General features: G+C 43.3%; 1 protein-coding gene across 1 annotated transcript in view; it reads left to right on the forward strand.

Moving 5' to 3' along the window:
• LOC120746035 (protein NLRC3-like) overlaps positions 1-25,465 on the forward strand; it is a 42,849-nt gene extending 17,384 nt beyond the window's left edge. Inside the window, exons 4-8 of the mRNA XM_040051246.1 lie at positions 10,909-12,578; positions 13,620-14,011; positions 15,369-15,542; positions 24,472-24,518; positions 24,621-25,465. Of these exons, the coding sequence (XP_039907180.1) occupies positions 10,909-12,578; positions 13,620-14,011; positions 15,369-15,542; positions 24,472-24,518; positions 24,621-25,162 (2,825 nt within the window). The 3' untranslated portion in view covers positions 25,163-25,465. The remainder of the gene's footprint in view (positions 1-10,908; positions 12,579-13,619; positions 14,012-15,368; positions 15,543-24,471; positions 24,519-24,620) is intronic.
• The last annotated feature ends 401 nt before the right edge of the window (positions 25,466-25,866 follow it).

Below are 25,866 nucleotides of genomic sequence, written 5' to 3' on the forward strand. Positions count from 1 at the left end.
ATGGCCAACTCTGACTCTCTGTCTACGGTCTGAGAGGAAACTGTTGATCCACATGCAGGTTCTGTATGGAATACCCAGGTCTTGTAGCTTGACCACCAGTTTGTGTGGAAGGATGATGTTAAAAGCTGAGGAGTAATCCACGAAAAGCATCCACACGTAGCTCCCATGTTATGTTACGGCAGCATGGGGTACTGTGGCTACAGCGTCTTCCGTTTAATCTGGTTTGAATTTTATATGGCACAGGTAAACCTTGTGTTATTATCCTGCAGATAATGTGGAGACACTATTTACATAATAAGAAAAATAAGAATAGTCTCCTTTTAGGAGTTTGAGGATTGATTGATGGTGGTTTATCCCCATCTGCTGGTGAAAAGACTGCATTAAGTATCATCTTAATACTTCAATAATCACAGAGAAGCTTCATTATATTACTAAAATTATTCACCCAGTTTGCTTCATACACATATGAACTTGAGTAACACTCCATTCTTAATCCATAGGGTTTAATATAATGTCTGCCCACCCTTTGAGGCTATAACAGGTTCAACTCTTAATGGAAGCCTTTCCAAAAGGTTTAGAAGTGTTTATGGGAATTTTAATGTTGGATGAGAAGCCCTGGCTCACAGTCTCGGCTCTCTGCTCATCCCAAAGCTGTATGTCTGGTTGAGGTCAGGACTGTGCATGCCAGTCAAGTTTTTCCACACTGAACTCGCTCATCTGTGTCATCATGGATCTTACTTTATGCAAGGGTGTGGAGTCATGTTGGAACAAGAATAATCATCCTTCCAGCATGATTTGTCACTGGCTCGCTCACCTGTAACCTGACTTCACTAGCTGTTACAGGTAGGAGTCACGCACACGTCGGTTGATTTGTACGTTTTCTAGATGTCTGTGTCATCAGGTTTGTTCTACACACTGGCAAGAAAAGCTAGAAGCTGGCACAGTGTTAGGTTTTAATTTTAATGAACTGAAAAATACATAAATAGTTAAATGAAAAAAAACTTATTTATAAAATTCCTTCTTTATAAAAAGGTAACATTTATCCCATTCTGACCAATCATAACAGTCAATTTGACCAGAACATTTTAAAATCTTCCTCTGGTGAACGAGTTCTGAACTATGAAGAAACTTCACTTCCCACTGCTGTGGATGCTGTGTGTCCTGTAACACTGTGTGATGTTTGTTTACTGTGAGTCTGGAGTTTGGGTCATAGTGAAGCTGCTTGTGTTGTCTATGAGATATTCTCAGCTGAAGGGTCAGTGGGAATAAAAGAAAACTTAAAAGAAAACTTATTTGCAATGAAAACTATTCAGAAGTAGATCAGCTGTATGGATGTGTTTTTCTAACATTTCTTTTAACAGTATAAATATTCTTTATGACTGCGCACTATGCGAGTAACAGGTTGTAGTGAGGATGACCTCACTTCATGCAGGAAATGAGATTTTCTCTTAAAATTGGAAAAAAAACTAGAGAGCAAATGGAGTCAGAGTAGAATACTTGTTTTGTTTTTTTTGTTTGTTTGTTTTTTACTTTTGTAATAATTAGAAGCGGTAATATCAAAAATACAAATTCAGTAATTACAAATGACTGTGGTGCAGTGTCTGGAAACAGCAGGTACACCACTAGGGCTGCCACAAACGATTATTTTGATAGTCAACTAGTCACCGATTATTTATGCGATTAGTCGACTAATCAGATCATCATCCACTGGACGTAAAACTACAGCTTATTGCACCAGCAGCATCTGCTCTTATATAACTGTCATTAGCTTACAGCTTTAAGCTTTTAAGGTGCTAACTAAAAATAAAGACAAGATGAGAGTTTATTCAATTTTAATGAAATTTGCAGATTGTTTCGGTAAAGTTTAATAAACTCCTTGCTATCTAAAATATAACAGGACACCGGAGTATATTCTCCAGCATCTCACACTTCTGATAATCAGCTGTCTGCTTGACGTTTATTCAGCTGTGTAAAAACTATAAGTTTAATCTCAGCCAAACCGATTTACTCAGGAACAAATAAAATACTAAAAAAAAAAAAAAAAAGCCAAACAACAACATTTTTAATTTATCTAAGTGACTCATATATATTTAACCTGAGTCGCGAAAGACGGCGGTGGGTTTGAAAACAATTTGCCGGGAGTCCGGTGTTCTCACGGCGCTAGTGACCTAGCCCCCGGCTAGCTATTGAGCTAGTGGGTAACAGACGTCTCCGAAAACGTCGGAGCGCTTTTGAAAATATGTGGTGTCCTGATAAACTGAGCCGATATTTGAGGTTTACACAGCTACATTCTCGCCTGAATATATGTTAAACGTGTATTTTGTGACCCAGAAAGAATAATAAGAGTAATATTAAAACTAACTAGCTACCGCCATTGTTGGAAACTAAGCTGGGCCGCGCTATGAATTCTGGGACACAGCTGCTTCTTCTTCTTCGGGGTTTAACGGCAGCTGGCATCCTTGTACATGCAGTGCTGCCATCTTCTGTTTCAGTCCGTTATTACACTCTTAAATCCTGCTACTTATTCCTGCGTCTTTTGCGATCTTACAAAGCTTCAAACGACACGTCGACTATTAAATCAGTCGTCGACGATTTTGATAGTCGACGTAATCGTGACTAGTCGACAAATCGTGGCAGCCCTATACACCACCTGTTTAAACTGGGAAACAAAAACATCGTTCAGTTGTGGTCGCAAGGGCATAGATTTGGCATTTGACAAGGGACATGTCCCCACCAATATCCAGCGATTATTGAATTGTCCTCACCAGTAATTTGATCTCTTCTAGTAAAGAAAAACAAACCCGACAGAAAGAAGAAAAAAAAAAAAAAAAAAAAAAAAAAGATCTGTCAACGCAAAATAAACTTTTAACATATTTTCAGGTGAGAATGTGGCTGTGTAAACTTCAAATATCTGTGTTATTGTACTTTGATTATAATCAATCAGCTTCCTTTTGTCCACTTAAAATATGTTTACAGAACTATTTTTGTATTTGTTACAATTTCAGCTGTCCTCTTGGCCAGATTGCTCTTAAAAGAAACATTTTTAAAGTAAGCAAGAATTTTTTTTAACTGCATAAATAAAGATACATAAAAGTTACTGCCAAAAACTGATTGTGTCTTCTACTTTGTTACAGGAATGTTGTTTGTTGCTCAAGATGACTTGATATAATTCATGAGGAATATATTTGACACGTTTCACATGTTATAGACCAACAAGTTATTTATAGCAGTTTAAATACAAGCAATCAGTTTTTGGCAAATGCCGGAAATCAGTTTTTGGCTGACAATCAGTTTTTGGTACAACACCTGGTCCTCAGGTGGCCGCAGTCTCTGAATTTGGACATCCCCGGCCTGTTTCTGGCCGGACAATAATAACTGTGACATTTAACTTATTTTATCCAATAAATAAACATTGTAAAATTCAAGTTTTTCAATGCACAACAGCCCGTTTGAATGTCTCCCTAATTCTGAGGTCTCAAGGTTGGCAAGTATGTGCTAGGCTTTCACCCACATCAATCTAAAATTGTATGCAACCATGAATAACGTGTTGCCATGTCCACCAGGAGAGACTGGACAGTATAGATGTAAAACAAATATGCCAGCAGTTTATCTCAGTTAACGAGAGGAGAAGGAATGTGTTTGGCTCCTTCACATAGTGGACATTGAGTTGTTGTGTGGGGCATGTAGTCCATGTCTGTTGCTGTAACAGTAGTTCATGTGTGGAATAAAAAATCTCAGCTCACTGATTGGATCGGGGCAATAGTGTGCCTAAAATGTTGCATAATTTTGCTGAGAGATCTTTTACTTGGTGGTAATCTTAGATGAGTAGTTTTATGGACAAAACCCACCAGGTCATTCAGTGTTCCCTTAGTGCTAATGTGTCAAAGATGTTGGTGTACTATAACTGAAATAATGTTGTGAAGTCCTTAAAGTCATATTCTTTTATTGTCATGACTGTATTTGAAGCTATTTTTATTTTTGTATGATATCTGATTTATGTGGAATGTGGCTGAAGTAAACTAAAGTCTAAAATACTTAGTCATTTGTTTAATAGTAATTTAACATTATATAATTCACATATAAAACTATGAATTATAATTTTGAATGGTTTAAAAACATGTACAGGGAGTGCAGAATTATTAGGCAAATGAGTATTTTGTCCACATCATCCTCTTCATGCATGTTGTCTTACTCCAAGCTGTATAGGCTCGAAAGCCTACTACCAATTAAGCATATTAGGTGATGTGCATCTCTGTAATGAGAAGGGGTGTGGTCTAATGACATCAACACCCTATATCAGGTCTGCATAATTATTAGGCAACGTCCTTTCCTTTGGCAAAATGGGTCAAAAGAAGCACTTGACAAGCTCAGAAAAGTCAAAAATAGTGAGATATCTTGCAGAGGGATGCAGCGGTCTCAAAATTGCAAAGCTTCTGAAGCGTGATCATCGAACAATCAAGCGTTTCATTCAAAATAGTCAACAGGATCGCAAGAAGCGTGTGGAAAAACCAAGGCGCAAAATAACTGCCCATGAACTGAGAAAAGTCAAGCGTGCAGCTGCCAAGATGCCACTTGCCACCAGTTTGGCCATATTTCAGAGCTGCAACATCACTGGAGTGCCCAAAAGCACAAGGTGTGCAATACTCAGAGACATGGCCAAGGTAAGAAAGGCTGAAAGACGACCACCACTGAACAAGACACACAAGCTGAAACGTCAAGACTGGGCCAAGAAATATCTCAAGACTGGTTTTTCTAAGGTTTTATGGACTGATGAAATGAGAGTGAGTCTTGATGGGCCAGATGGATGGGCCCGTGGCTGGATTGGTAAAGGGCAGAGAGCTCCAGTCCGACTCAGACGCCAGCAAGGTGGAGGTGGAGTACTGGTTTGGGCTGGTATCATCAAAGATGAGCTTGTGGGGCCTTTTCGGGTTGAGGATGGAGTCAAGCTCAACTCCCAGTCCTACCGCCAGTTTCTGGAAGACACCTTCTTCAAGCAGTGGTACAGGAAGAAGTCTGCATCTGTCTGGACAATGCTCCATCACACGCGTCCAAGTACTCCACAGCGTGGCTGGCAAGAAAGGGTATAAAAGAAGAAAAACTAATGACATGGCCACCTTGTTCACCTGATCTGAACCCCATTGAGAACCTGTGGTCCATCATCAAATGTGAGATTTACAAGGAGGGAAAACAGTACACCTCTCTGAACAGTGTCTGGGAGGCTGTGGTTGCTGCTGCACGCAATGTTGATGGTGAACAGATCAAAACACTGACAGAATCCATGGATGGCAGGCTTTTGACTGTCCTTGCAAAGAAAGGTGGCTATATTGGTCGCTGATTTGTTTTTATTTTGTTTTTGAATGTCAGAAATGTATATTTGTGAATGTGGAGATGTTATATTGGTTTCACTGGTAAAAAAAAAAAAAAATTGAAATGGGTATATATTTGTTTTTTGTTAAGTTGCCTAATAATTATGCACAGTAATAGTCACCTGCACACACAGATATCCCCCTAAAACAGCTAAAACTAAAAACTACTTCCAAAAACATTCAGCTTTGATATTAATGAGTTTTTTGGGTTCATTGAGAACATGGTTGTTGTTCAATAATAAAATTATTTCTCAAAAATACAACTTGCCTAATAATTCTGCACGCCCTGTAGAATAGCATATGTAGGCAAGTATATTTCTCCTTTTGTTATGAAGAAGCAAAGACAAAAAGGGAAAAAAAAACAAAAAAAACAGGGAAGGGTTCAGTGGCTGAATCATCCGTCCCCACCAATGCCAAAACCAAATCTACGCCCTTGCGTGGTCATGTGACCTGGTATTTTGAACCAAGCTTCAGAGCAGTGTTTTTAAACATCTGTGCTTCACAAGCTCGACTCAGTGCCGAAACATCTGTTTCGAGCTCCTCAGTAAACAGGTGTGTTTACAGGTTGTAGCTGCAGAATCCTCCTATTGGCCAGTTTTCTTGCAAATTGACTCATCGGTATGTAACTAGTCTTTTTACTGTAAATGCTAATTCTACGATGCATTACAGGGAGTCTGGGTGGGTGGTTTGAAAGGTTTTTAGAAAAGGCTTTGAGCCCTATGTGGAATTTGTGTATGTGTGTATGTATGTGTATATGTATGTGTATATATGTATGTATGTGTATATATATGTGTGTGTGTGTGTGTGTGTGTGTATGTATATATATGTGTGTGTGTATATATATATATATATATATATATATATATATATATATATAAATGGCAGAGAGAGAGATTGGAGTTTAAAGTTACATAAACCATGTAACTTGGATGGATGCAATGCTGGTTTGACCACAGTGCACACATCTGCTGTTCCTCACAATGGTCCAAGGGACCGCTCAGGGAGTTTGTGTGCCTGAGATCCTTCATGATAATTATTACAGTTTCTAACTAAATATTCTCTGGGTGAAATTCCCAGGATAGCGCAGTCGGATTTTCCCTATGATTGTTAACACTTTGGAGCTCCTCTGCCACCATTCTAGTGTGACACGTGTGACATCACTGGTTCCTTGCTCTCTTCCTCATTATTCTCACCTCCTTGTGCTGTCTATAATGTAATGTTTCTCCATAGTTCATGGTAAAAACCTGTCCAGCTGTTCTGTCCACTCTCCTGCCACCAATTAGATGGCATGTCCTGTTTAAACAACTGATTAACATCTTCACAAGTAAATGGTCACAACAGTACTGCAGACAGACAAACTCATAAATCTCTACTTAGACAACTGGAAGGTTTTCTTCATGTTTTCCTGTTTGTTCACAAAGCAAACTTCTGTCATTCATTTGTTCTTCTTACTGCAGTGGTTGGAGTGGTTTCCACACCTAATCAAATCAGTTTGGATCACTTTGCTTCACCTCAACACCCTGACAGTATTTACTGCTGTCTGACTGCATTCAGCTGACACTGAGATGAAGCAGAAAAGAAGCAGCTGATATTTGGACAGCACACATGGTAGAAAGGAGGATTTCAGTCAATGTGCACATGAATGATTTGTGTTTCCTCTGCAGGTGAAGGTAGAAAGTGTGTGTGAGCTGATGTGAATTCAGCAGCATGTATCAGTGTGAGGACAGAGAGGAGGGAGTCCCTCCCTCTAAAACCACTCTGTGTGGGGAACATTAGAGCCAGACCAAAGCACAGAGGTACTATTCACACTCAAAACTGTGTGTGTGTGTGTGTGTGTGTGTGTGTGTGTGTGTGTGTGTGTGTGTGTGTCATTATAGTTCAGAGCAGCGGTACACACTGTATTCTGCCAGACCTGGGCCCAGCTGCAGATCTCTAACGACTGACTTGTACTTGGAGTTACCTGTGTTTATTACTCGAAAGCGCCTCCCTTCCAGTTTGTCCTCCTCACTGTTTTGTGGAGTGAATCAAACACAAGACTGTACTAAAATTGAACCTGAATCTAAACATGAACTGATGCCTGAAACAACAAGCATACCTGAACAAGAATCCTCTGCAACTTTAAAGTAAGTCACTGAAATACTAGAAACAGTAAAACCACAGAACTGTAAATCAACAGAGCGTCTGTGATTAAAAGGCTGAAGTAAAGGTGTGACTCATAAATCTGCTTTCTCACTTTACATGAAACACTTCTTTATAGAGATATTAACCATGCACAGTTAAATAATTCATTAAAATTGGATGATCTCTCTTCAGTCTTCAGATCCTTGGTTGTAAACATGTCATGGATCAGGATCAGGCTGGGCCCTGGCAGATGATCTGTCCAGTGTTGAACAGCAGTGCTGTAAGTCATGCTTCATCCTGTTTCAGTTCCTTTTCTTTATATTAAAAAAAATATTATTTCCTCTTTTGTTCCTGATAAGCAGACTCTGAGGTAAACGTCACATTACAGCCACAGCAAAGGGAAGCATCCTGATTTGAACCTGAACAAGTCATTATTCTGTCTCTTCTTCATTTTAGAAAACACCTATCCACCTCAGCGTACAACATCACGTTTGACACCACATTCATGCTTGGCATATAATTTAACACAGAAGATAAATGCACAGTAAATGTTACCTCTAATGTAGAGACACCTTGAGAAAAAAAAATTGGGTAGTTTTGTCAGCCTCAGGGATCAACAGACTGCACTCTGATAACAAAGTCACAGGCAGGATGACAAAGACCAAGCAGCAAAGAGTAAACTCAGGTCACTTGGACCTCTAAGCAGAACACTGACCTAAAAATTAGACTGTCCTTTTTTAAGAAAGACTGTCTAAAATGACAAGATTCAAGGTTACTGCAAAATTACAAAAATTAAAATTTGATTAAATTTGATGTTAGTCGCACAAAAATGTTGATTTTTATGGTTTAAAAGCCTATATTATCTGTTGTGTTTGACCAGTCTATTTGTTTTTTTTTTTTTTCTGTTAACAACTCAGATGTTGGTGAGATTTTATAAAATGACTCTTTCTTGTTCATTGTTTAGTGTACGAATTATCAAAAACGTTCTCTTACTTTATCAGATAAAAAAGACAGACGGGCTTTTAAAGGAATGGCTGTGGGAAACTCTGGAGACTTTGGGAACTGAAGAGCTGAAAAACTTCAAGTGGTGTCTGCAAAATGTTACTGAGTCAAGGGATGGCTTCAAGCCAATCAAAAAGAGTCGACTGGAGAACGCAGACAGACTGGACACAGTGGACCTGATGGTGCAGATGTACGATACAAAGACTGCAGCGGTGACAAAGAAGATTTTAAAGAAGATCAAAAGGAATGAAGGTCTGCTATTTAGAGGAAATATAAAGGCTGTACCTGTTGTTTTAAACAATAATGAAAATGAATCCATTATTGGTTTTCAACAGGACAACCATTTCCCTAAATTCTGCTGCAGGATCAACCAGCTAATGCCACAGGTATGTGTTCATTATGGTACTAAATCATACTACGCTAAGACTGATAATATAACTGTAATATATGTAATAAAAAAGGGGGGAGACGAAATAGCTGATTTAATCTAAACCTTTCTCACCTTTCCACAATTCACTAACTTGCTTCTGTGTGAAAAGGTGAGTCTGCCCATATCTAACCACAAACAGTTTTCAACTCCAGTCAAACAAATCTTTAGTTAATCTGCTATATGAGTTGAACAATTTCTCAGTTTCCCAGACTTCCAAAGTAGATGATCTGTGACTGACTAGCAACAATGCTAGCAGATTTTGTCCACTAGAGTTTAATGATGGAAACCCAACATAAATTAGGGAGAACCAAACTTCTATTTTACCTTAATTCCAGTTTATGTTAAAAAACACACACACAAACACCTTTTTTATAACTTTATGACACACTTTTGCTTCAAAAGCCTCTTTTGCCTTAACCTTCACATTGTCCATGTCTAGCAGGGTAGGTTAGAGTTTTGGGGGTGATTCAGTGTTTTAAAGTGAGCAGTGGCCCCACACTATTTAATTTTGGAATAGAAGTGAGAGAGAGGCAGTGTATAGCCATTGATATAACCATGGCATAGTAGAACAGGGAACAGCTGGGAGACACAGCTGAGGGCAATTACACGCGTGACAAAACGGGGAAGACACAGAGACAGATTGGAGGGTGAGTGAGAGAGAAGGAGAGAGAGAGAGAGCACAGAGGGGCACGAGAGGAAGCACAGGCATGACGGGATGAGGAAAACATGGAACGTAAGGAGTGGACACAAGGCACAAGAACTCGCATAACAGTATAAACTTAAACACACAGAGGAAGGCACAGGGGTCAGCTATACAGAGGGAAATAATTAAACCATCAGGGAACTAAACCGGGGCCACAAGAAACTAGACCAGGGGTTCTTAACCTTGTTGGAGGTACCGAACCCCACCAGTTTCATATGTGCAGTCACTGAACCCCTCTTTAGTGAAAAATAAAATATGATTTTTTTCAAATTCAAGACATTCATATGTTTTTTACTGGTGCACAAAATGAGCCGTGCATGTCACGGCGGAGGCTCTGCCGAACCCCTGAGACCGACTCACCGAACCCCTAGGGTTCGATCGAACCCAGGTTAAGAACCACTGAACTAGACCCTGTAGAAATAAACTATAGACTAACAAAGAGAACTTGATACATAATTCACAACACAAAATGATATAAATCACAGGAACTCAAAATGCTAGGTCAGAAAACCCAGAACCCTGACAAATTCACTGAATTCAACCTTCATATCAACTGAATACAGTCTAGTGTAAAGAAAGTATAAAGAGTAAACTGCCAAGATAGTTTGTGAAGTATTAGCTTGTTTCTATCGGTTGTGTAAATCCACAAAGAGCAGTAAACTTCAGATCAGCACCAGCAGGTCAGCTGATCAAAACCTGCAGACAAAGAAATTCTACTTGAGCTTTCAATAGAAATGATAATAGTATCAATCATAGGGTCACCCTCACCTGCTAAATCTCACTAGTCTCTGACTGTACTCTTTTTTTTTTTTTTTTTTTTTTTTTTTTTTGGTTTACTAATATTATTTCAGTAATTTTGCCACCTCTAGCCATTAAGGAGAGGCCCTGAACAGAGCAGCAGTCCCATCTATTAATAATGACTAAGTGATGTCTCAGATATCTGCCTAAAATGTCTCCTGACATCTTCTAAGTGAGGGGTCTTGAGAAAGTTCAACTTAGAAGAGAGCCAAGGGCAGACTTAGGACACACTGAAGATTTTTCTCTCAGCTGGCTTGAGAATCCTTTGGTAACCTCTAGAAGATTAAGGATACAGTGGAGGATAAGGGAGAGGTCTAGAAGGCTCAGACAGCCTGGATCTGGATAAGTGTTAGGAAGATGGGTAGAATTTGTAATATTGTACTGATATCCTACACTGTAAATGTAGAACTGATCACACACATCCATGATAATGTTTTCATTGTTCACTAACTCTTACATCTTTCCATTTTTTTCTTTCTGTATTTAAGATGCTTTTGTTCAGTGTCAATGCAAAATTAAGTCCAAACTAAAGAAGAAATTCCAGTGTTTGTTTGAGGGGATCGCTAAAGCAGGAAACCCAACATTTCTTAATCAGATCTACACGGAGCTCTACATTACAGAACAAAAGACTACAAAGGTTAATGATGAACATGAAGTTAGACAGATTGAAACAGCATCCCAGAAAATGCACAGATCAGAAACAACAATAAGATTAGAAGATATCTTCAAAGGCTCCACTGGAAGAGATGAACCAATCAGAACAGTGCTGACAAAGGGAGTGGCTGGCATTGGGAAAACTGTCTTAACACAAAAATTCACTCTGGACTGGGCTGAAGACAAACCCAACCAGAACATTGAATTCACATTTCCATTCACTTTCAAAGAACTCAATGTGTTGAAGGAGAAAAAGTTCAGCTTGGTAGAACTTGTGCATTGTTTCTTTACTGAAACCAAAAAAGCAGGAATCTGCAGCTTTGAAGACTTCCAGGTTGTGTTCATCTTAGACGGTCTTGATGAGTGTCGGCTTCCTTTGGACTTCCACAACACTGAGATCTTTACTGATGTTACAGAGTCTACCTCAGTGGATGTGTTGCTGACAAACCTCATCAGGGGACATCTGTTTCCCTCTGCTCGCCTCTGGATAACCACAAGACCTGCAGCAGCCAATCAAATCCCTCCTGAATGTGTTAGTATGGTGACAGAGGTCAGAGGGTTCACTGACCAACAGAAAGAGGAGTACTTTAAGAAGAGATTCAGAGATGAGGAGCAGGCCAGCAGGATCATCTCCCACATCAAGACATCACGAAGCCTCCACATCATGTGCCACATCCCAGTCTTCTGCTGGATCACTGCTACAGTTCTGGAGGATGTGCTGAAAACCAGAGACGAGGAAGAGCTGCCCAAGACCCTGACTGAGATGTACATCCACTTCCTAGTGGTTCAGGCCAAAGTGAAAAAGGTCAAGTACGATGGAGGAGTTGAGACAGATCCACACTGGAGTCCAGAGAGCAGGAAGATGATTGAGTCTCTGGGAAAACTGGCTTTTGATCAGCTGCAGAAAAGAAACCTGATCTTCTATGAATCAGACCTGACAGAGTGTGGCATCGATATCAAAGCAGCCTCAGTCTACTCAGGAGTGTTCACACAGATCTTTAAAGAGGAGAGAGGACTGTACCAGGACAGGGTGTACTGCTTCATCCATCTGAGTGTTCAGGAGTTTCTGGCTGCTCTTCATGTCCATCTGACCTTCATCAACTCTGGAGTCAATCTGCTGGTAAAAAAACAAACCTCATCCACAATCTTCTACCAATGTGCTGTGGACAAGGCCTTACAGAGTCCAAACGGACACCTGGACTTATTTCTCCGCTTTCTGCTGGGTCTTTCACTGGTAACCAATCAGATTCTACTCAGAGGCCTTGTGACTGATTCAGAAAGTATCTCAAAAGCAAGTAAACAGACAGTCCAGTACATTGAGAACAAGCTCTGTGAGAATCTGCCTACAGAGAAAATTATCAATCTCTTTCATTGTCTGAATGAACTGAACGATTGTTCTCTAGCAGAGACAATCCAGTTGATCCTGAGTTTAGGGCGTCTCTACGCATACGAACTGTCTCCTGACGAGTGGTCAGCCGTAGTCATCAGAAAAGGATCTGGATGTGTTTGAGCTGAATAAATATGAGGTTTCAGAAAGGGCTCTTCTGAGGCTGCTACCAGTCATCAAAGACTCCAAGAAAGCTGTGTAAGTACACAGATATTCATTGAGATACTCAGCTTACTAGAAGCCTGATTTTGTTTAAACAATTATTGCACACTGTCTGTAAATCCAATAAACTTCATTTCATTTCTCAAATATCACTGTGTGTGTCTCTTATATGATATATTTAAATGACATTTTTTATTGTAACAACCAACGATTTATACAGGAAAATAATGACTATTAAAAAGGTTGCCCAAAGTTTTGCATCCCACTGTAGCTGATTTGTTATTGGGTTTTTTAGTATGACTTTTTTGCACATCTCAGCACATTACACGAGGGAGCTAAATTTCAGATAGACAGATTAAATGTAGCACCAGGGCCTAAACTTCGACAGAGGAGTTGTTAATAATGTTATATCCTCAATTTGTAGGACTCTTGTGCGTGAAAGAAACCAGAAAGATCTTCATTTAGCCTGGAATAAGAGCTTGCTCCTCTGTATATATGTCATTAGAAAACTCCTGTAAAGCTAGGACATCTTAGTCTTCACTGATTGAAGAAATTATGACCAATGCTAGGAAAATGTAGGACTGCTTTCATACATTTGTACAATCTTTCTAAAATTAAAAACATCCTGGCTCACAGTGATGCTGAAAAAGTAGTTCATACATTTAATACTTCTGGAGTGGAGTGTTGTCATTTATTACATTAAAAGCTCAGTGAAACGCCTTCAATTGATCCAGAATGCTGGAGAGTGTATATGTAGAATTTGTGGAACCAGTTCCCAGTTTGGATTTGTGAGGACTCTCTCTCTGCTTTAACAACTGGGTTTAAAAACCTTCCTTGTTCATAAAGTCAGGGTTGGATAAGGTCACCCTGAATTCTCCTGTAGTATTTTTCTATTAATGATTTCTATTATATACAGCCTAGATTTGTATAGCATGTTACACCCAGAGGAATTTGTGGTGACTTGCAGGATTTACACTATGGATAGCAAATGTTTAGCTGATGAAATCAAATGTTTTTGATGCATTTCCCACAGCTGCACACTTAGGAAATTCCCACCCTCTGGTCCCTGAAAGATTTATTTTATTATTTAACTTAGCTGCAACTGTTACCAATCTGTTTCTAATTTCTTATGTTTCTAACTCTTGCTGGTTGATAGAGGCACTTTATTTACATTTCAAATTAAATGTTTTTCGTGTTTATTATTTTCTGTCCAGGCTCTGTGACTGCAAACTCTCACAGAGAAGCTGTGACGTTCTGTCCTCAGTTCTCATCTCACAGACTTGTAGCCTGAGGGAGCTTGACCTGAACCACAATGATCTGCAAGATTCAGGAGTGAAGATGCTATCTGCTGCGCTGAAGAGGACACAGTGCAAACTGGAAATGCTCAGGTCAACAAGTGATAACTGGTAACAAATAAAGTAGACCTATTTTTCCCGAAAGTCGGGCTTGTGTAACATCTCAAATAAAATAATTTTAGAACTATTTGATGTGTTGGTTCCAGGTGAAATAATCAAATGTACTTCCTGTACACAGCTGTAATTACATCCTAACGACAATTTAAGTCTGAAACTTGATGATGAGTCAAATTGTAGAAAAATAAAAACGTGTGATATATAAATATCCACTGATGTCTCAAATCAAGTACAATGCTGAAAATCTTGATTTTTACTTCCAGGCTGGACTACTGTAATTCATTATTATCAGGATGTCCTAAAAACTCGCTGAAAAGCCTTCATTTAATCCAAAATGCTGCAGCAAGAGTACTGACAGGGACTAGAAAGAGAGAGCATATTTCTCCTGTTTTGGCTTCCCTTCATTGGCTTCCTGCTAAATCCAGAATTGAATTCAAAATCCTGCTCCTCACATACAAGGTCTTAAATAATCAGGCCCCATCTTATGTCAATGACCTTGTAGTACCATATCACCCTATTAGAGCACTTTGCTCTCGCTCTGCAGAACTACTTGTTGTTCCTAGAGTATTTAAAAGTAGAATGGGAGGGAGAGCCTTCAGTTTTCAGGCCCCTCTCCTGTGGAACCAGCTTCCAGTTTGGATTCGGGAGACAGACACTATCTCTACTTTCAAGATCAGGCTTAAAACTTTCCTTTTTGCTAAAGCATATAGTTAGGGCTGGACCAGGTGACCCTGAATCCTCCCTTAGTTATGCTGCAATAGACATAGGCTGCTGGGGGATTCCCATGATGTGTTGAGTTTTTCCTTTCCAGTCACCTTTCTCACTCACTATGTATTAATAGACCTCTGTCTCTCTTCCACAGCATGTCTTTATCCTGTTTTCCTTCTCCCACCCCAACCGGTCGCAGCAGATGGCTGCCCCTCCCTGAGCCTGGTTCTGCCGGAGGTTTCTTCCTGTTAAAAGGGAGTTTTTCCTTCCCACTGTCGCCAAAGTACTTGCTCATAGGGAGTCATATGATTGTTGGGCTTTTCTACTGTATCTATTATTGTACGATCTACTGTACAATATAAAGTGCCTTGAGGTGACTTTTGTTGTGATCTGTCACTATATAAATAAAAATTGAATTGAATAACAAGGGGAGTTTAAAAGTAGCTTTGACAGTATTTTAGGAATTATTTCTCAATAGAAACTTTTTTTTATATTTGGACTGTGTTCATTCAAACACTGGATACAATAGTGGGTTGACTTTAAAACAAAAAATCTAACCCTTCCTAAGTTATTTTTCTTTTTACTATACAATGAGCTTCTGTTTTCTGCTGTGTTTTGTCTGCAGGCTGTCAGGATGTATGATTACAAGTGAAGGCTGTGTGTCGCTGGCCTCAGCTCTGAGCTCCAACTCCTCTTATCTGAAAGAGCTGGATCTGAGCTACAATCATCCAGGAGACTCTGGAGTGAAGCTGCTGTCAGCTAGACTGAATGATCCACACTGGAGAATGGACACGCTCAGGTATGGAGAGCCCTACTACTAGCTTGAGACCAAGTACAAGAACTAGTCTTTTGTTATATATAATTTCATAATTAGAGACCACATTCACAAGACCTCATTTTCAAAGAACCATGTATATAAAATTCATATATATATGTATATGTGTATATGTATATGTATATATGTATATGTATATATTAGGGGTGCAACGATACACAATTCACGGTTCGGTTCGATATTTTTTCGATACAAAAAAATGTTCATGCCTTTTTAATTTGTCATTTATTAAAATTATAAATATATATTTTAACTCAAAAGTACAGTTTTTAAATTTAACCCTAACCCTTGTGCGTGTTTTTTATTTTGACAGCGAATGCGCACCTGCGGACCACTTATGTGCAGCCCTGGTTATTTAGCTCATCATATTGCAGCCACAGAAATTCTTTTGTCCATGAAACCATAAAGCTGCACTTTCTTTTTGCCTTATAGTCTGATTTGTCATAACTTCTCCGTTTTGTGGTAAGCTTTTCTTTGGCTGTCACTTCTTCACCCTGACCTGTCTTATTTGGCTCAGCAGAACTGAAATGCTTTTACACGCTCACTCACATAAGCTCAGCGATTCTCTGCGCGATCAACCTCTCACATGTTTAAGCTGCGGGAGATTTCACTTGTCATGTTTGCATAGTAAGCTAACGATTAATAAGACGATGTCAGAGGAATTGGTGCACAAATTATCATCACTCACAGATCAGTGCTGTCGCTCTCTATACACAGTTCGCACGATTGCAAAGTGAAAGCAAAAAAACAAGCGCAAATTCAAACGCGACTTCAATATGTCACATATTGACAGTGGCTCACCGATGCCAATGACATAATTACCCAGCTATATTTCCGAAAGAATGCAAAAGCATTGACATATATTTTTCCTTCCTACAATAGCCCGATGGGCAGGGCAGAGATAGATTTTGGTAGCCCGACTGGAAAAATCGCTAGCCCCGGGACGTCGGGCTAGCGATTTTGCGAGCCCTGTATCTGATTGAGGAATCACTCATCTAAGCACTGTATCGAACGGTTCAATATCGATACGAATATCGTTGCACCCCTAGTATATATGTATATGTGTATATGTATATGTGTGTGTATGTATGTGTGTGTATGTATGTATGTATATGTATGTATGTATATGTGTATATGTGTATATGTGTGTGTATATGTGTATGTATATATGTATATGTGTATGTATATACAGTGGGGCAAAAAAGTATTTAGTCAGCCACCGATTGTGCAAGTTTCCCCACTTAAAATGATGACAGAGGTCAGTAATTTGCACCAGAGGTACACTTCAACTGTGAGAGACAGAATGTGGAAAAAAAAAAATCCATGAATTCACATGGTAGGATTTGTAAAGAATTTATACATAAATTAGGGTGGAAAATAAGTATTTGGTCACCTCAAACAAGGAAAATCTCTGGCTCTCACAGACCTGTAACGTCTTCTGTAAGAAGCTTTTCTGTCCCCCACTCGTTACCTGTATGAATGGCACCTGTTTGAACCCATCATCTGTATAAAAGACACCTGTCCACAGCCTCAAACAGTCAGACTCCAAACTCTGCTATGGCCAAGACCAAAGAGCTTTCGAAGGACACCAGGAAAAGTATTGTAGACCTGCACCAGACTGGGAAGAGTGAATCTACAATAGGCAAGCAGCTTGGTGTGAAAAAATCAACTGTGGGAGCAATCATCAGAAAATGGAAGACATACAAGACCACTGATAATCTCCCTCGATCTGGGGCTCCACGCAAGATCTCATCCCGTGGGGTCAAAATGATCATGAGAACGGTGAGCAAAGATCCCAGAACCACACGGGGGGACCTGGTGAATGACCTGCAGAGAGCTGGGACCAAAGTAACAAAGGTCACCATCAGTAACACACTACAACGGCAGGGAATCAAATCCCGCAGTGCCAGACGTGTTCCGCTGCTGAAGCCAGTGCATGTCCAGGCCCGTCTGAAGTTTGCCAGAGAGCACATGGATGATACAGCAGAGGATTGGGAGACTGTCATGTGGTCAGATGAAACCAAAGTAGAACTTTTTGGTATAAACTCAACTCGTCGTGTTTGGAGGAAGAAGAATACTGAGTTGCATCCCAAGAACACCATACCTACTGTGAAGCATGGGGGTGGAAACATCATGCTATGGGGCTATTTTTCTGCCAAGGGGACAGGACGACTGATCCGTGTTAAGGACAGAATGAATGGGGCCATGTATCGTGAGATTTTGAGCCAAAACCTCCTTCCATCAGTGAGAACTTTGAAGATGAAACGAGGCTGGGTCTTCCAACATGACAATGATCCAAAACACACCGCCCGGGCAACAAAGGAGTGGCTCCGTAAGAAGCATTTGAAAGTCCTGGAGTGGCCTAGCCAGTCTCCAGACCTCAACCCCATAGAAAATCTGTGGCGGGAGTTGAAAGTCCGTGTTGCTCGGCGACAGCCCCAAAACATCACTGCTCTCGAGAAGATCTGCATGGAGGAATGGGCCAAAATACCAGCTACTGTGTGTGCAAACCTGGTAAAGACCTATAGTAAACGTTTGACCTCTGTTATTGCCAACAAAGGTTATGTTACAAAGTATTGAGTTGTATTTTTGTTATTGACCAAATACTTATTTTCCACCCTGATTTACAAATAAATTCTTTACAAATCCTACCATGTGGATTCATGGATTTTTTTTTTCACATTCTGTCTCTCACAGTTGAAGTGTACCTCTGGTGCAAATTACTGACCTCTGTCATCATTTTAGGTGGGGGAACTTGCACAATCGGTGGCTGACTAAATACTTTTTTGCCCCACTGTATGTATGTATGTATGTATATATATATATACATATATACATATGTATATATTGTGGCGAGCTCAGACAAGGAGGAGACGGAGGTATTGTTTGGTCTTGCTTCCCGTGAGCTAGCCAGGGAGCACAGCCGTTTATTAACATTTGCAGAAGAACACTGCCGCTAGCTAACTGCTCAGCGCGGCAACAACAACAACACACACAGGGCGCCCTCTGACCCCGGAAGGACACACCGTCGCAGCGAGAGGGCGTCACCCTTCACTATAGCAACATAAACAAAACATAACTGTACAAACAGAACCCCGAACAGCCCTGACCCGCTACATAGCCCCCACCTAAGGGGTGAGTCGTCTTCGACGACCCCATTACCCCACACAAAGTCCTGAAAATGTCCAGGTGCCTTCTTTTGGCGCACCGGCTGGTCACGACCGGCGGGGGAAAAGTCACTCGGGTCAGAACATGGGGTGCCACCATCATCCCCTGCCCCGGCGTCTGCCGGAGCGAGCGGTCGGTACGGTGAGAGCCTGTCCCGGTGCAACACCACCATGCGCCCCGGGCCCGGCATGCGGATACGGTACACCACTCCTGTTAGCCGCTCCACGACCTCCGCCGGCCCTTGCCAGTGACTGCAGAGTTTGGGGGACACTCCTCTCTTGCGAACCGGGCAGTACACCCAAACCTTGTCGCCAGGCATGAAAACCCCCCTCGGCAGTTGGTGTCGTAGGCTCTTTTCTGTCGTACTCCGGCGCTGGCCTGGGCCTGACGGGTGTAGTCATGAACCACCTGCAGCCGCTTCCTCAGCCTCCTGTAGTAGTCAATCTCTGGCCCACCATCAATCTCCGGCTCGGGGGGGACCCGAACACCAGATCCACAGGCGTCCGGAGCTCCCGTCCAAACATCAGAGCGGCAGGTGTGCACTGGCTGGACTCCTGCACCGCAGTCCGATATGACCAAAGGACCAGGGGCAGATGTCGGTCCCAATCCCGCTGGTGGCGGCTGGTGAGAATGGCGAGCTGGGTGGCCAGCGTGCGGTTGAAGCGCTCAACCAAGCCATCGCTTTGTGGGTGGAGCGGTGTGGTTCTCGTCTTCTCCACCCCCAGTCGCCGGCAGATCTCCCCGAAGACCTTCGATTCGAAGTTACGCCCCTGGTCACTGTGGAGCTCAGCCGGGACCCCAAAACGGGTGAACATCTCCTCCACCAGCTTCTCGGCCGTCGTCGTTGCGCTCTGGTCCGACACCGCGTAGGCCTTTGGCCACTTCGTGAAATAGTCCATAGCCACCAACACATACCAGTTCCCTGACTCCGTGACGGGGAAAGGCCCTAGGACGTCCACTCCCACTCTTTCCATTGGGGCCCCCACCAGGTACTGCTGAAGGGGGGCAGTGGAGCGTTGAGTGGGGCCCTTCTGTGCCGTGCAGGTGTCACAGCAGTGCACATGAAGTTCCACATCCCGTCGACAGCCAGGCCAGTAGAACCGTCCCCTGAGGCGGCGGAGAGTTTTGGCGTTCCCATAGTGTCCTGCCCCCACCGAGCCGTGGACCAGCTCAAGCACCTGCGACCGCAGCGACCGAGGCACCAACAGCTGCAGGAGATCTCTGCCCTGACCGGGGCCCTCCATCTCCGGTACAGGAGGCCGTCGTGGGTCTCCAGATTGTTGTGCTGGGAGTAGTAGGCCTTCACCTCGGGCTCCTGTCCTGACACCCCCGTCCAGGCGGGGCGCTGCGCCGCCTCCAGCCAGGCCCCCACCTGAACCAACGTTGCGTCGGCCTCCTGCTCCCGCTTCAGCTGCTGCGTTGTCAATGGGAGCCACCCCCCTCCGCCGGCTGTGGCCTGAGCAGTAGCCACCCCCAGCACCTCCTGGGCTCGCTTCTCCTGTCGCAGGCAGTAGCGGCACTCGACGGCTATGCAGGGCCGTCTGGAGAGGGCATCAGCGTTGCCATGCTGTCGACCTGCCCGATGCTGGATCTCGGTCGAAGGAGGTTTGTCAGGCTGAGAGGCTGAGGCGAGTGGAGATGACCCGGAGCCACCGGCATCCGAAATCTGCTGAGCGGCAGCTGCCCGACGTCTGTCTCGTCTGGTCCCCGCTCCCTGCTTTTGGCTGTGCTGGAGAGCAAAAGTCTCTGCGCCAAGAGTGATTGCTAGCTTCGCGGTGTCGATGCAGGCCCCCCAGCGGCTCAGCAGATCCAGGCCAATGATGCACTGGTCTTGAATGTCGGCGAGCCAGAAGTCGTGCACCAGCTCTAGATCCTTCACTCGGATCCGCAACGGTTTCTTCCCCCGCATAACAGTTTTCTCCCCCGTCACTGTCATCAGCTGGGTGTCTGTGGGCAACCAACCCTTCACCAGTGGCCCGGATGTTTCAGGGAGCACGCTAGGTCGTATCAGGGAAATGGTAGACCCCGTGTCCACCAGGGCCTGGCATGGCTGGCCCTCAACACAGCAGCTCAGGTAGAGTCCCTTGAGGTGCCCAACTCGGCCCACCACTGTGCATCGTCCTTGGAGGGGGGGCAGGAAGCTGGAGCGGTGGTCCCCTCGCTACACCGCTCCCTCCTCGTTTCCCTGAGGCTGCGTAGTTCTGGTCTTCGGGGCTGGTGCTGGGCAGTCACGCGCCACGTGGCCAGGTTCATCGCGCCAGTAGCAGCGGTCGGTCGGTCGACGAGGACGCCTCCGGGGCACCGAGGGTTGCAGCTGGGACATCTTGGCGACCTCCCCATCGCAGTCTGCGGCTCTGATTTGGGGGTAGTTTGGGGGGGGCACCTGCTGGTTAGGTCGCGAGGTGAGCACCGGCTTGGCCCTTTCAGCCTCAAGGAGCGCCCCACGGAGGGTCTGAGGCATGGCCAGGCGGACGTGTTGGCGTAGTCGCTCTGGGAAAAGTCCTCGCAGAAAAGTATGCAGGCTAAGTGTAACACTAATGTGCGTGTTTCGAATACTCCCAGATCAAAAAAAGGAGTATGTCACCCAAATTTGACACCAAAGAGCTCAATGATTTGGACCAGTAGGTTCGGCTACGTACAGGAGAGGCGAACTGAATGAGACTCAGACAACCGCGAGTTTTGAAAAATAACCGGAATTGTATTTTTCTTCTCAATTAGAAACAACAGCACATTATGACAAACATACAAAACATTTACAAATGAAATTATTCCCTTTCGGTACCAGTACTCTCTTAATAATACCTTTTGGCAAAATCACAGTAATCACTCGATAAGAAAGAAATCTTACCTGGGTGCACCCTTTCTAGAAGTACAGTTCACATCCAACAATGAACCACAATTTTAATCATCAGCATATAAATGTTAACACTTATTTGCATTTTCACAGACTTCGTTTACAAATAGCAACAGTTAATCAGCTGGAGGGTTATTTCCGACTGCTCACACTCACTTTTGTTCACATTCATGGAATGTACAGAGTCTGTAAAACGAGTCCTTAAAACCACCCGCCCGTGAGTCCAGGGGGATGTGTGTGAAGAAGGGGGACTACGAGTACAAAATGGCGTGGTGTGTTTCTGTTTTGTTGCATCTGGCCTACCACACTCTGATGTGCAGGACAGAACAAAGTCATTTGGTCCTTCAACGGGGTTGGCTCGCCATCAATTTCAGGATCTGTTGGAATGCACCAGGAAGACACAAACCAAAGAAACAAAAAACAAAACCAAACAACAACAAAAAAAACCTGACCTGTCAACGACAGTGTCATGGGACATATTAAGTTCCTCATAAAATCACAATTCACACATTCGCTTCAACTACTGGGTTTCAGTAAATTGAACAAAGTTTCCTACAGAACATTCCTAAACAATTATCATTAAACACTGGAACATTTTACTTGCAAGGCATTCATGAAACACAGATAAATAATGAACAAGTAAAACACTTTGCTCACCGATCTCAGAATTAGAAAGACGGAGCAGCGCGAGATGGCGCACGACCGATGAAATGGCGTCGTCTCTAACTCCCGACCTTTCTCGACTAAGCAATGTAAAAAGAACCAGCTAATTACTCGTCTTAGCAATATACATACAGTAAACAATCTTTCGTAAACGGCGAGTGCTAGCTCTCCGTCTATATTACTCTTTTTCATACCTCGTCTCAGTAAATCGCCGTGTCTCGTTTCCTCACTAGCTTGCTCATGGAAGGTTCGCGAGCGAGAGAGAGAAGAGAAAAATCTGTGTCCTCCTAGGCAGGGGCGGCAGGCGGAGCCTGTACCACGTTTCAGCAGCTCATTGGCCTAGAGTAACACGTGTCTAAACCAGAACAGTTAACTCCTTAACTGCTGCACCTATGGTTTATTCATTATAAATGAAGTGTGCTGCCTAGATTAATGATTCTTTTCTTATTCTGGTATATTCTAGTTAAGCCATACTCAAATATGAGTTACATAAGCTCCTCACGGGCTGCTGCTGGAAACTCCGGGTAGCCACGATGAGCATACAGCAACACGTCTGCTGCAAAGGTGCCCAGGCTCTCCCCCAGTCGACGGCTCCGGTTGGTTAGCTGCTCTCTGCTCAGATCAGTGGAGTGCCGCTGCCCGAATCGCCTCTCAAGTGCCGCGGTGAGGGCCTGGAGCTCATGCTGCTCTGCCGGGGCTAGGTCAAGGAGTATCTGCAGTGCGTCTCCCTCTAATGCTAGCGCTAGGTGTGTAGCAGTCTCCTCTTCGCTCCAGCCACTATGTCTGGCGGCCAGCCGCACTTGTGAGAGGTAGGGCTCTAGCGGGGTTAGCCCGTTGTATTTCGGTACCTTAACTGGCGTGGTAGGCATAACTGCTCGCGGTTGGGGGCTCGGCGTGTGGGTCGACAGAGGTAGCCCATGAAGCATTGCCCTAGCATTTGTCGCGACGGGCTGCCGCCGCGGTGCGCTCGCGCCATCGGGACCCGTCGGGGGACTTACATGGTCGCTCACATCCTCTCTCTTCCATCGCCAGTTTCCCAAGCGGGGAATGTTCTCCTCGACGGCTTGCTCCAGCCTCTGAATGTCTCTCTCCATTACAGCGAGGGTGAGCTATCCCACTTCTGACACCAATGTGGCGAGCTCAGACAAGGAGGAGACGGAGGTATCGTTTGGTCTTGCTTCCCGTGAGCTAGCCAGGGAGCACAGCCGTTTATTAACACTTGCAGAAGAACACTGCCGCTAGCTAACTGCTCAGCGCGGGCAACAACAACAACACACACAGGGCGCCCTCTGATCCCGGAAGGACACACCGTCGCAGCGAGAGGGCGTCACCCGTCACTATAGCAACATAAACAAAACATAACTGTACAAACAGAACCCCGAACAGTCCTGACCCGCTACAATATGTATATGTGTATGTGTGTGTGTGTGTGTGTGTGCGCGTGTATGTGTGTGTGTATACACGTGCGTGTGTGTGTATACACGTGTGTATACGCGTGTGTGTATACGCGTGCGTGTGTGTGTGTGTGTATGTATACATATATACTGTCTGAGCCGGGGCTCGAACCGGCAACCTTCCGATTACAAGGCGAATACATCGTGGCACAAGAGAGTTCACCTTGTAATCGGAAGGTTGCCGGTTCGAGCCCCGGCTCGGACAGTCTCGGTCGTTGTGTCCTTGGGCAAAACACTTCACCCTTGTGGTGGTGGACAGAGGGCCCGGTGGCGCCAGTGTCTGGCAGCCTTGCCTCTGTCAATGTGCCCCAGGGTGGCTGTGGCTACAATGTAGCTTGCCATCACCTGTGTGTGAATGGGTGGATGACTGAATGTGTAAAGTGCTTTGGGGTCCTTAGGGACTAGTAGAGCGCTATACAAATACAGACCATTTACCATATGCATATGTATACATATATATACACATAGACAAGAGCTTGAGAAGATGTGGAGGGTGAAGGTAACAGTGGTAATCGGCGCACTAGGTGCGGTGACTCACCAGCAGATCCCAGTATCTTGCCTAAGGATATTTGGCATGCAAACTAGGGGAGCCAGGGATCGAATCACCAACCTGCCGATCAGCAGCTGACCTGCTCTAGCTCCTGAGCTTGGGTAGAGGACCCAAGCTTGAAGGATAGACTGCCCACAGGGGCGAGAGGGGATTTTTTTTTTTTTTTAAATAATTGCTTGAGCTAACCCCCCCTTCTTCTTTTAGGTTGGAGCCTACTGGAGTTCAGTGGTTGAGACCAGGCCTGAGGAAGTGTAAGCCTGTTTCCAATGTGATTCATAAAAGCAAAGAAGCACACATTCAATGAACTCCAAACAGATGAATAACCTTTGCTGTGTTTTTGATATCTCCATTAGATGCATGTGAACTCACGCTGGACTCAAACACGGCAAACAGAAAACTCAAGCTCACTGACAACAGCAGGAAGGTGGTATATGAGGGCTATCAGTCATATCCTGACCATCCGGAGAGGTTTGACAGGTGTCCTCAAATGCTGTGTAGAAATAGCCTGACAGGTCGCTGTTACTGGGAGTTTGAATGGAAAGGAGATGTTCAGTTAGCTGTGAGTTACAGAGGAATCAGAAGAAGAGGAGACGAGCTTGATTGCAGGTTTGGGGAGAATGATCAGTCCTGGAGTCTCTTCTGCTTTGATAATTGTTTCTCTGTCTGGCACAACAACAGACATGCTCTCCTCCCATTTTTGTCTCCCACTGTGTCCTCCTCTGTCTCTAACAGAGTAGGAGTGTTTGTGGACTGTCCTGCTGGCACTCTGTCCTTCTACAGAGTCTTCTCTGACACTCTGATCCACCTCCACACCTTCAACACCATATTCACTGAACCTCTTTATCCTGGAATAGGGTGTTTTATTCATTCCTCTGTGACTCTGTGCGATCTTTAGAAGAATCTTATCTGGTAACAAAATATGCAAGTTGAAAGTGTGTTGTTTCCTTAGATGATCTTGTACAACTCTTAAAGTTGAGTAATATCCAGTCAAGTGATCTGCAGGTCAATGATTTAATTAACTCAATAACCATAATATTAACAACCACTCATGGGTTAAGGACTACCTGACACAGTATGTGAGACCTGGCGGTACTGTGTCTAACCTGGTGATGTACAGTACAGGAGCTCCGCAGGGATCTGTAATACTGCTGTTCACCTTGTATATGTGTGTGTGTGTGTGTGTGTGTGTGTGTGTGTGTGTGTGTGTGTATATTAGGGGTGCAACGATACACAAAATTCACGGTTCGGTTCGTATCGATACTTTGGTGTCACGGTTCGATATTTTTTCGATACAAAAAAAAATGTTCATGCCTTTTTAATTTGTCATTTATTAAAATTATAAATATATATTTTAACTCAAAAGTACAGTTGTTAAATTTAATGTTGCTGAAACAAAAAAGTAATAAGAAAATATATATATATCTCAGGGCTCGCAAAATTTCAAAATCCCTGGTAGCCCTTCGGGCAGGGACTCTTCAGTTTTTGGTAGCCCAAAATAAATTTAAGTAGCCCAAATAAAAAAGAGAGCAATTCTTTTGATGTTTTGTTTCCTGTTTTGTTTCCTTTACAATATTATACATTAAAGTATAATATTGTAAA

Source organism: Simochromis diagramma, unplaced genomic scaffold (genome assembly GCF_900408965.1).
Source record: "Simochromis diagramma unplaced genomic scaffold, fSimDia1.1 OVJJ01000107.1, whole genome shotgun sequence".
Lineage (NCBI taxonomy): Eukaryota > Metazoa > Chordata > Actinopteri > Cichliformes > Cichlidae > Simochromis > Simochromis diagramma.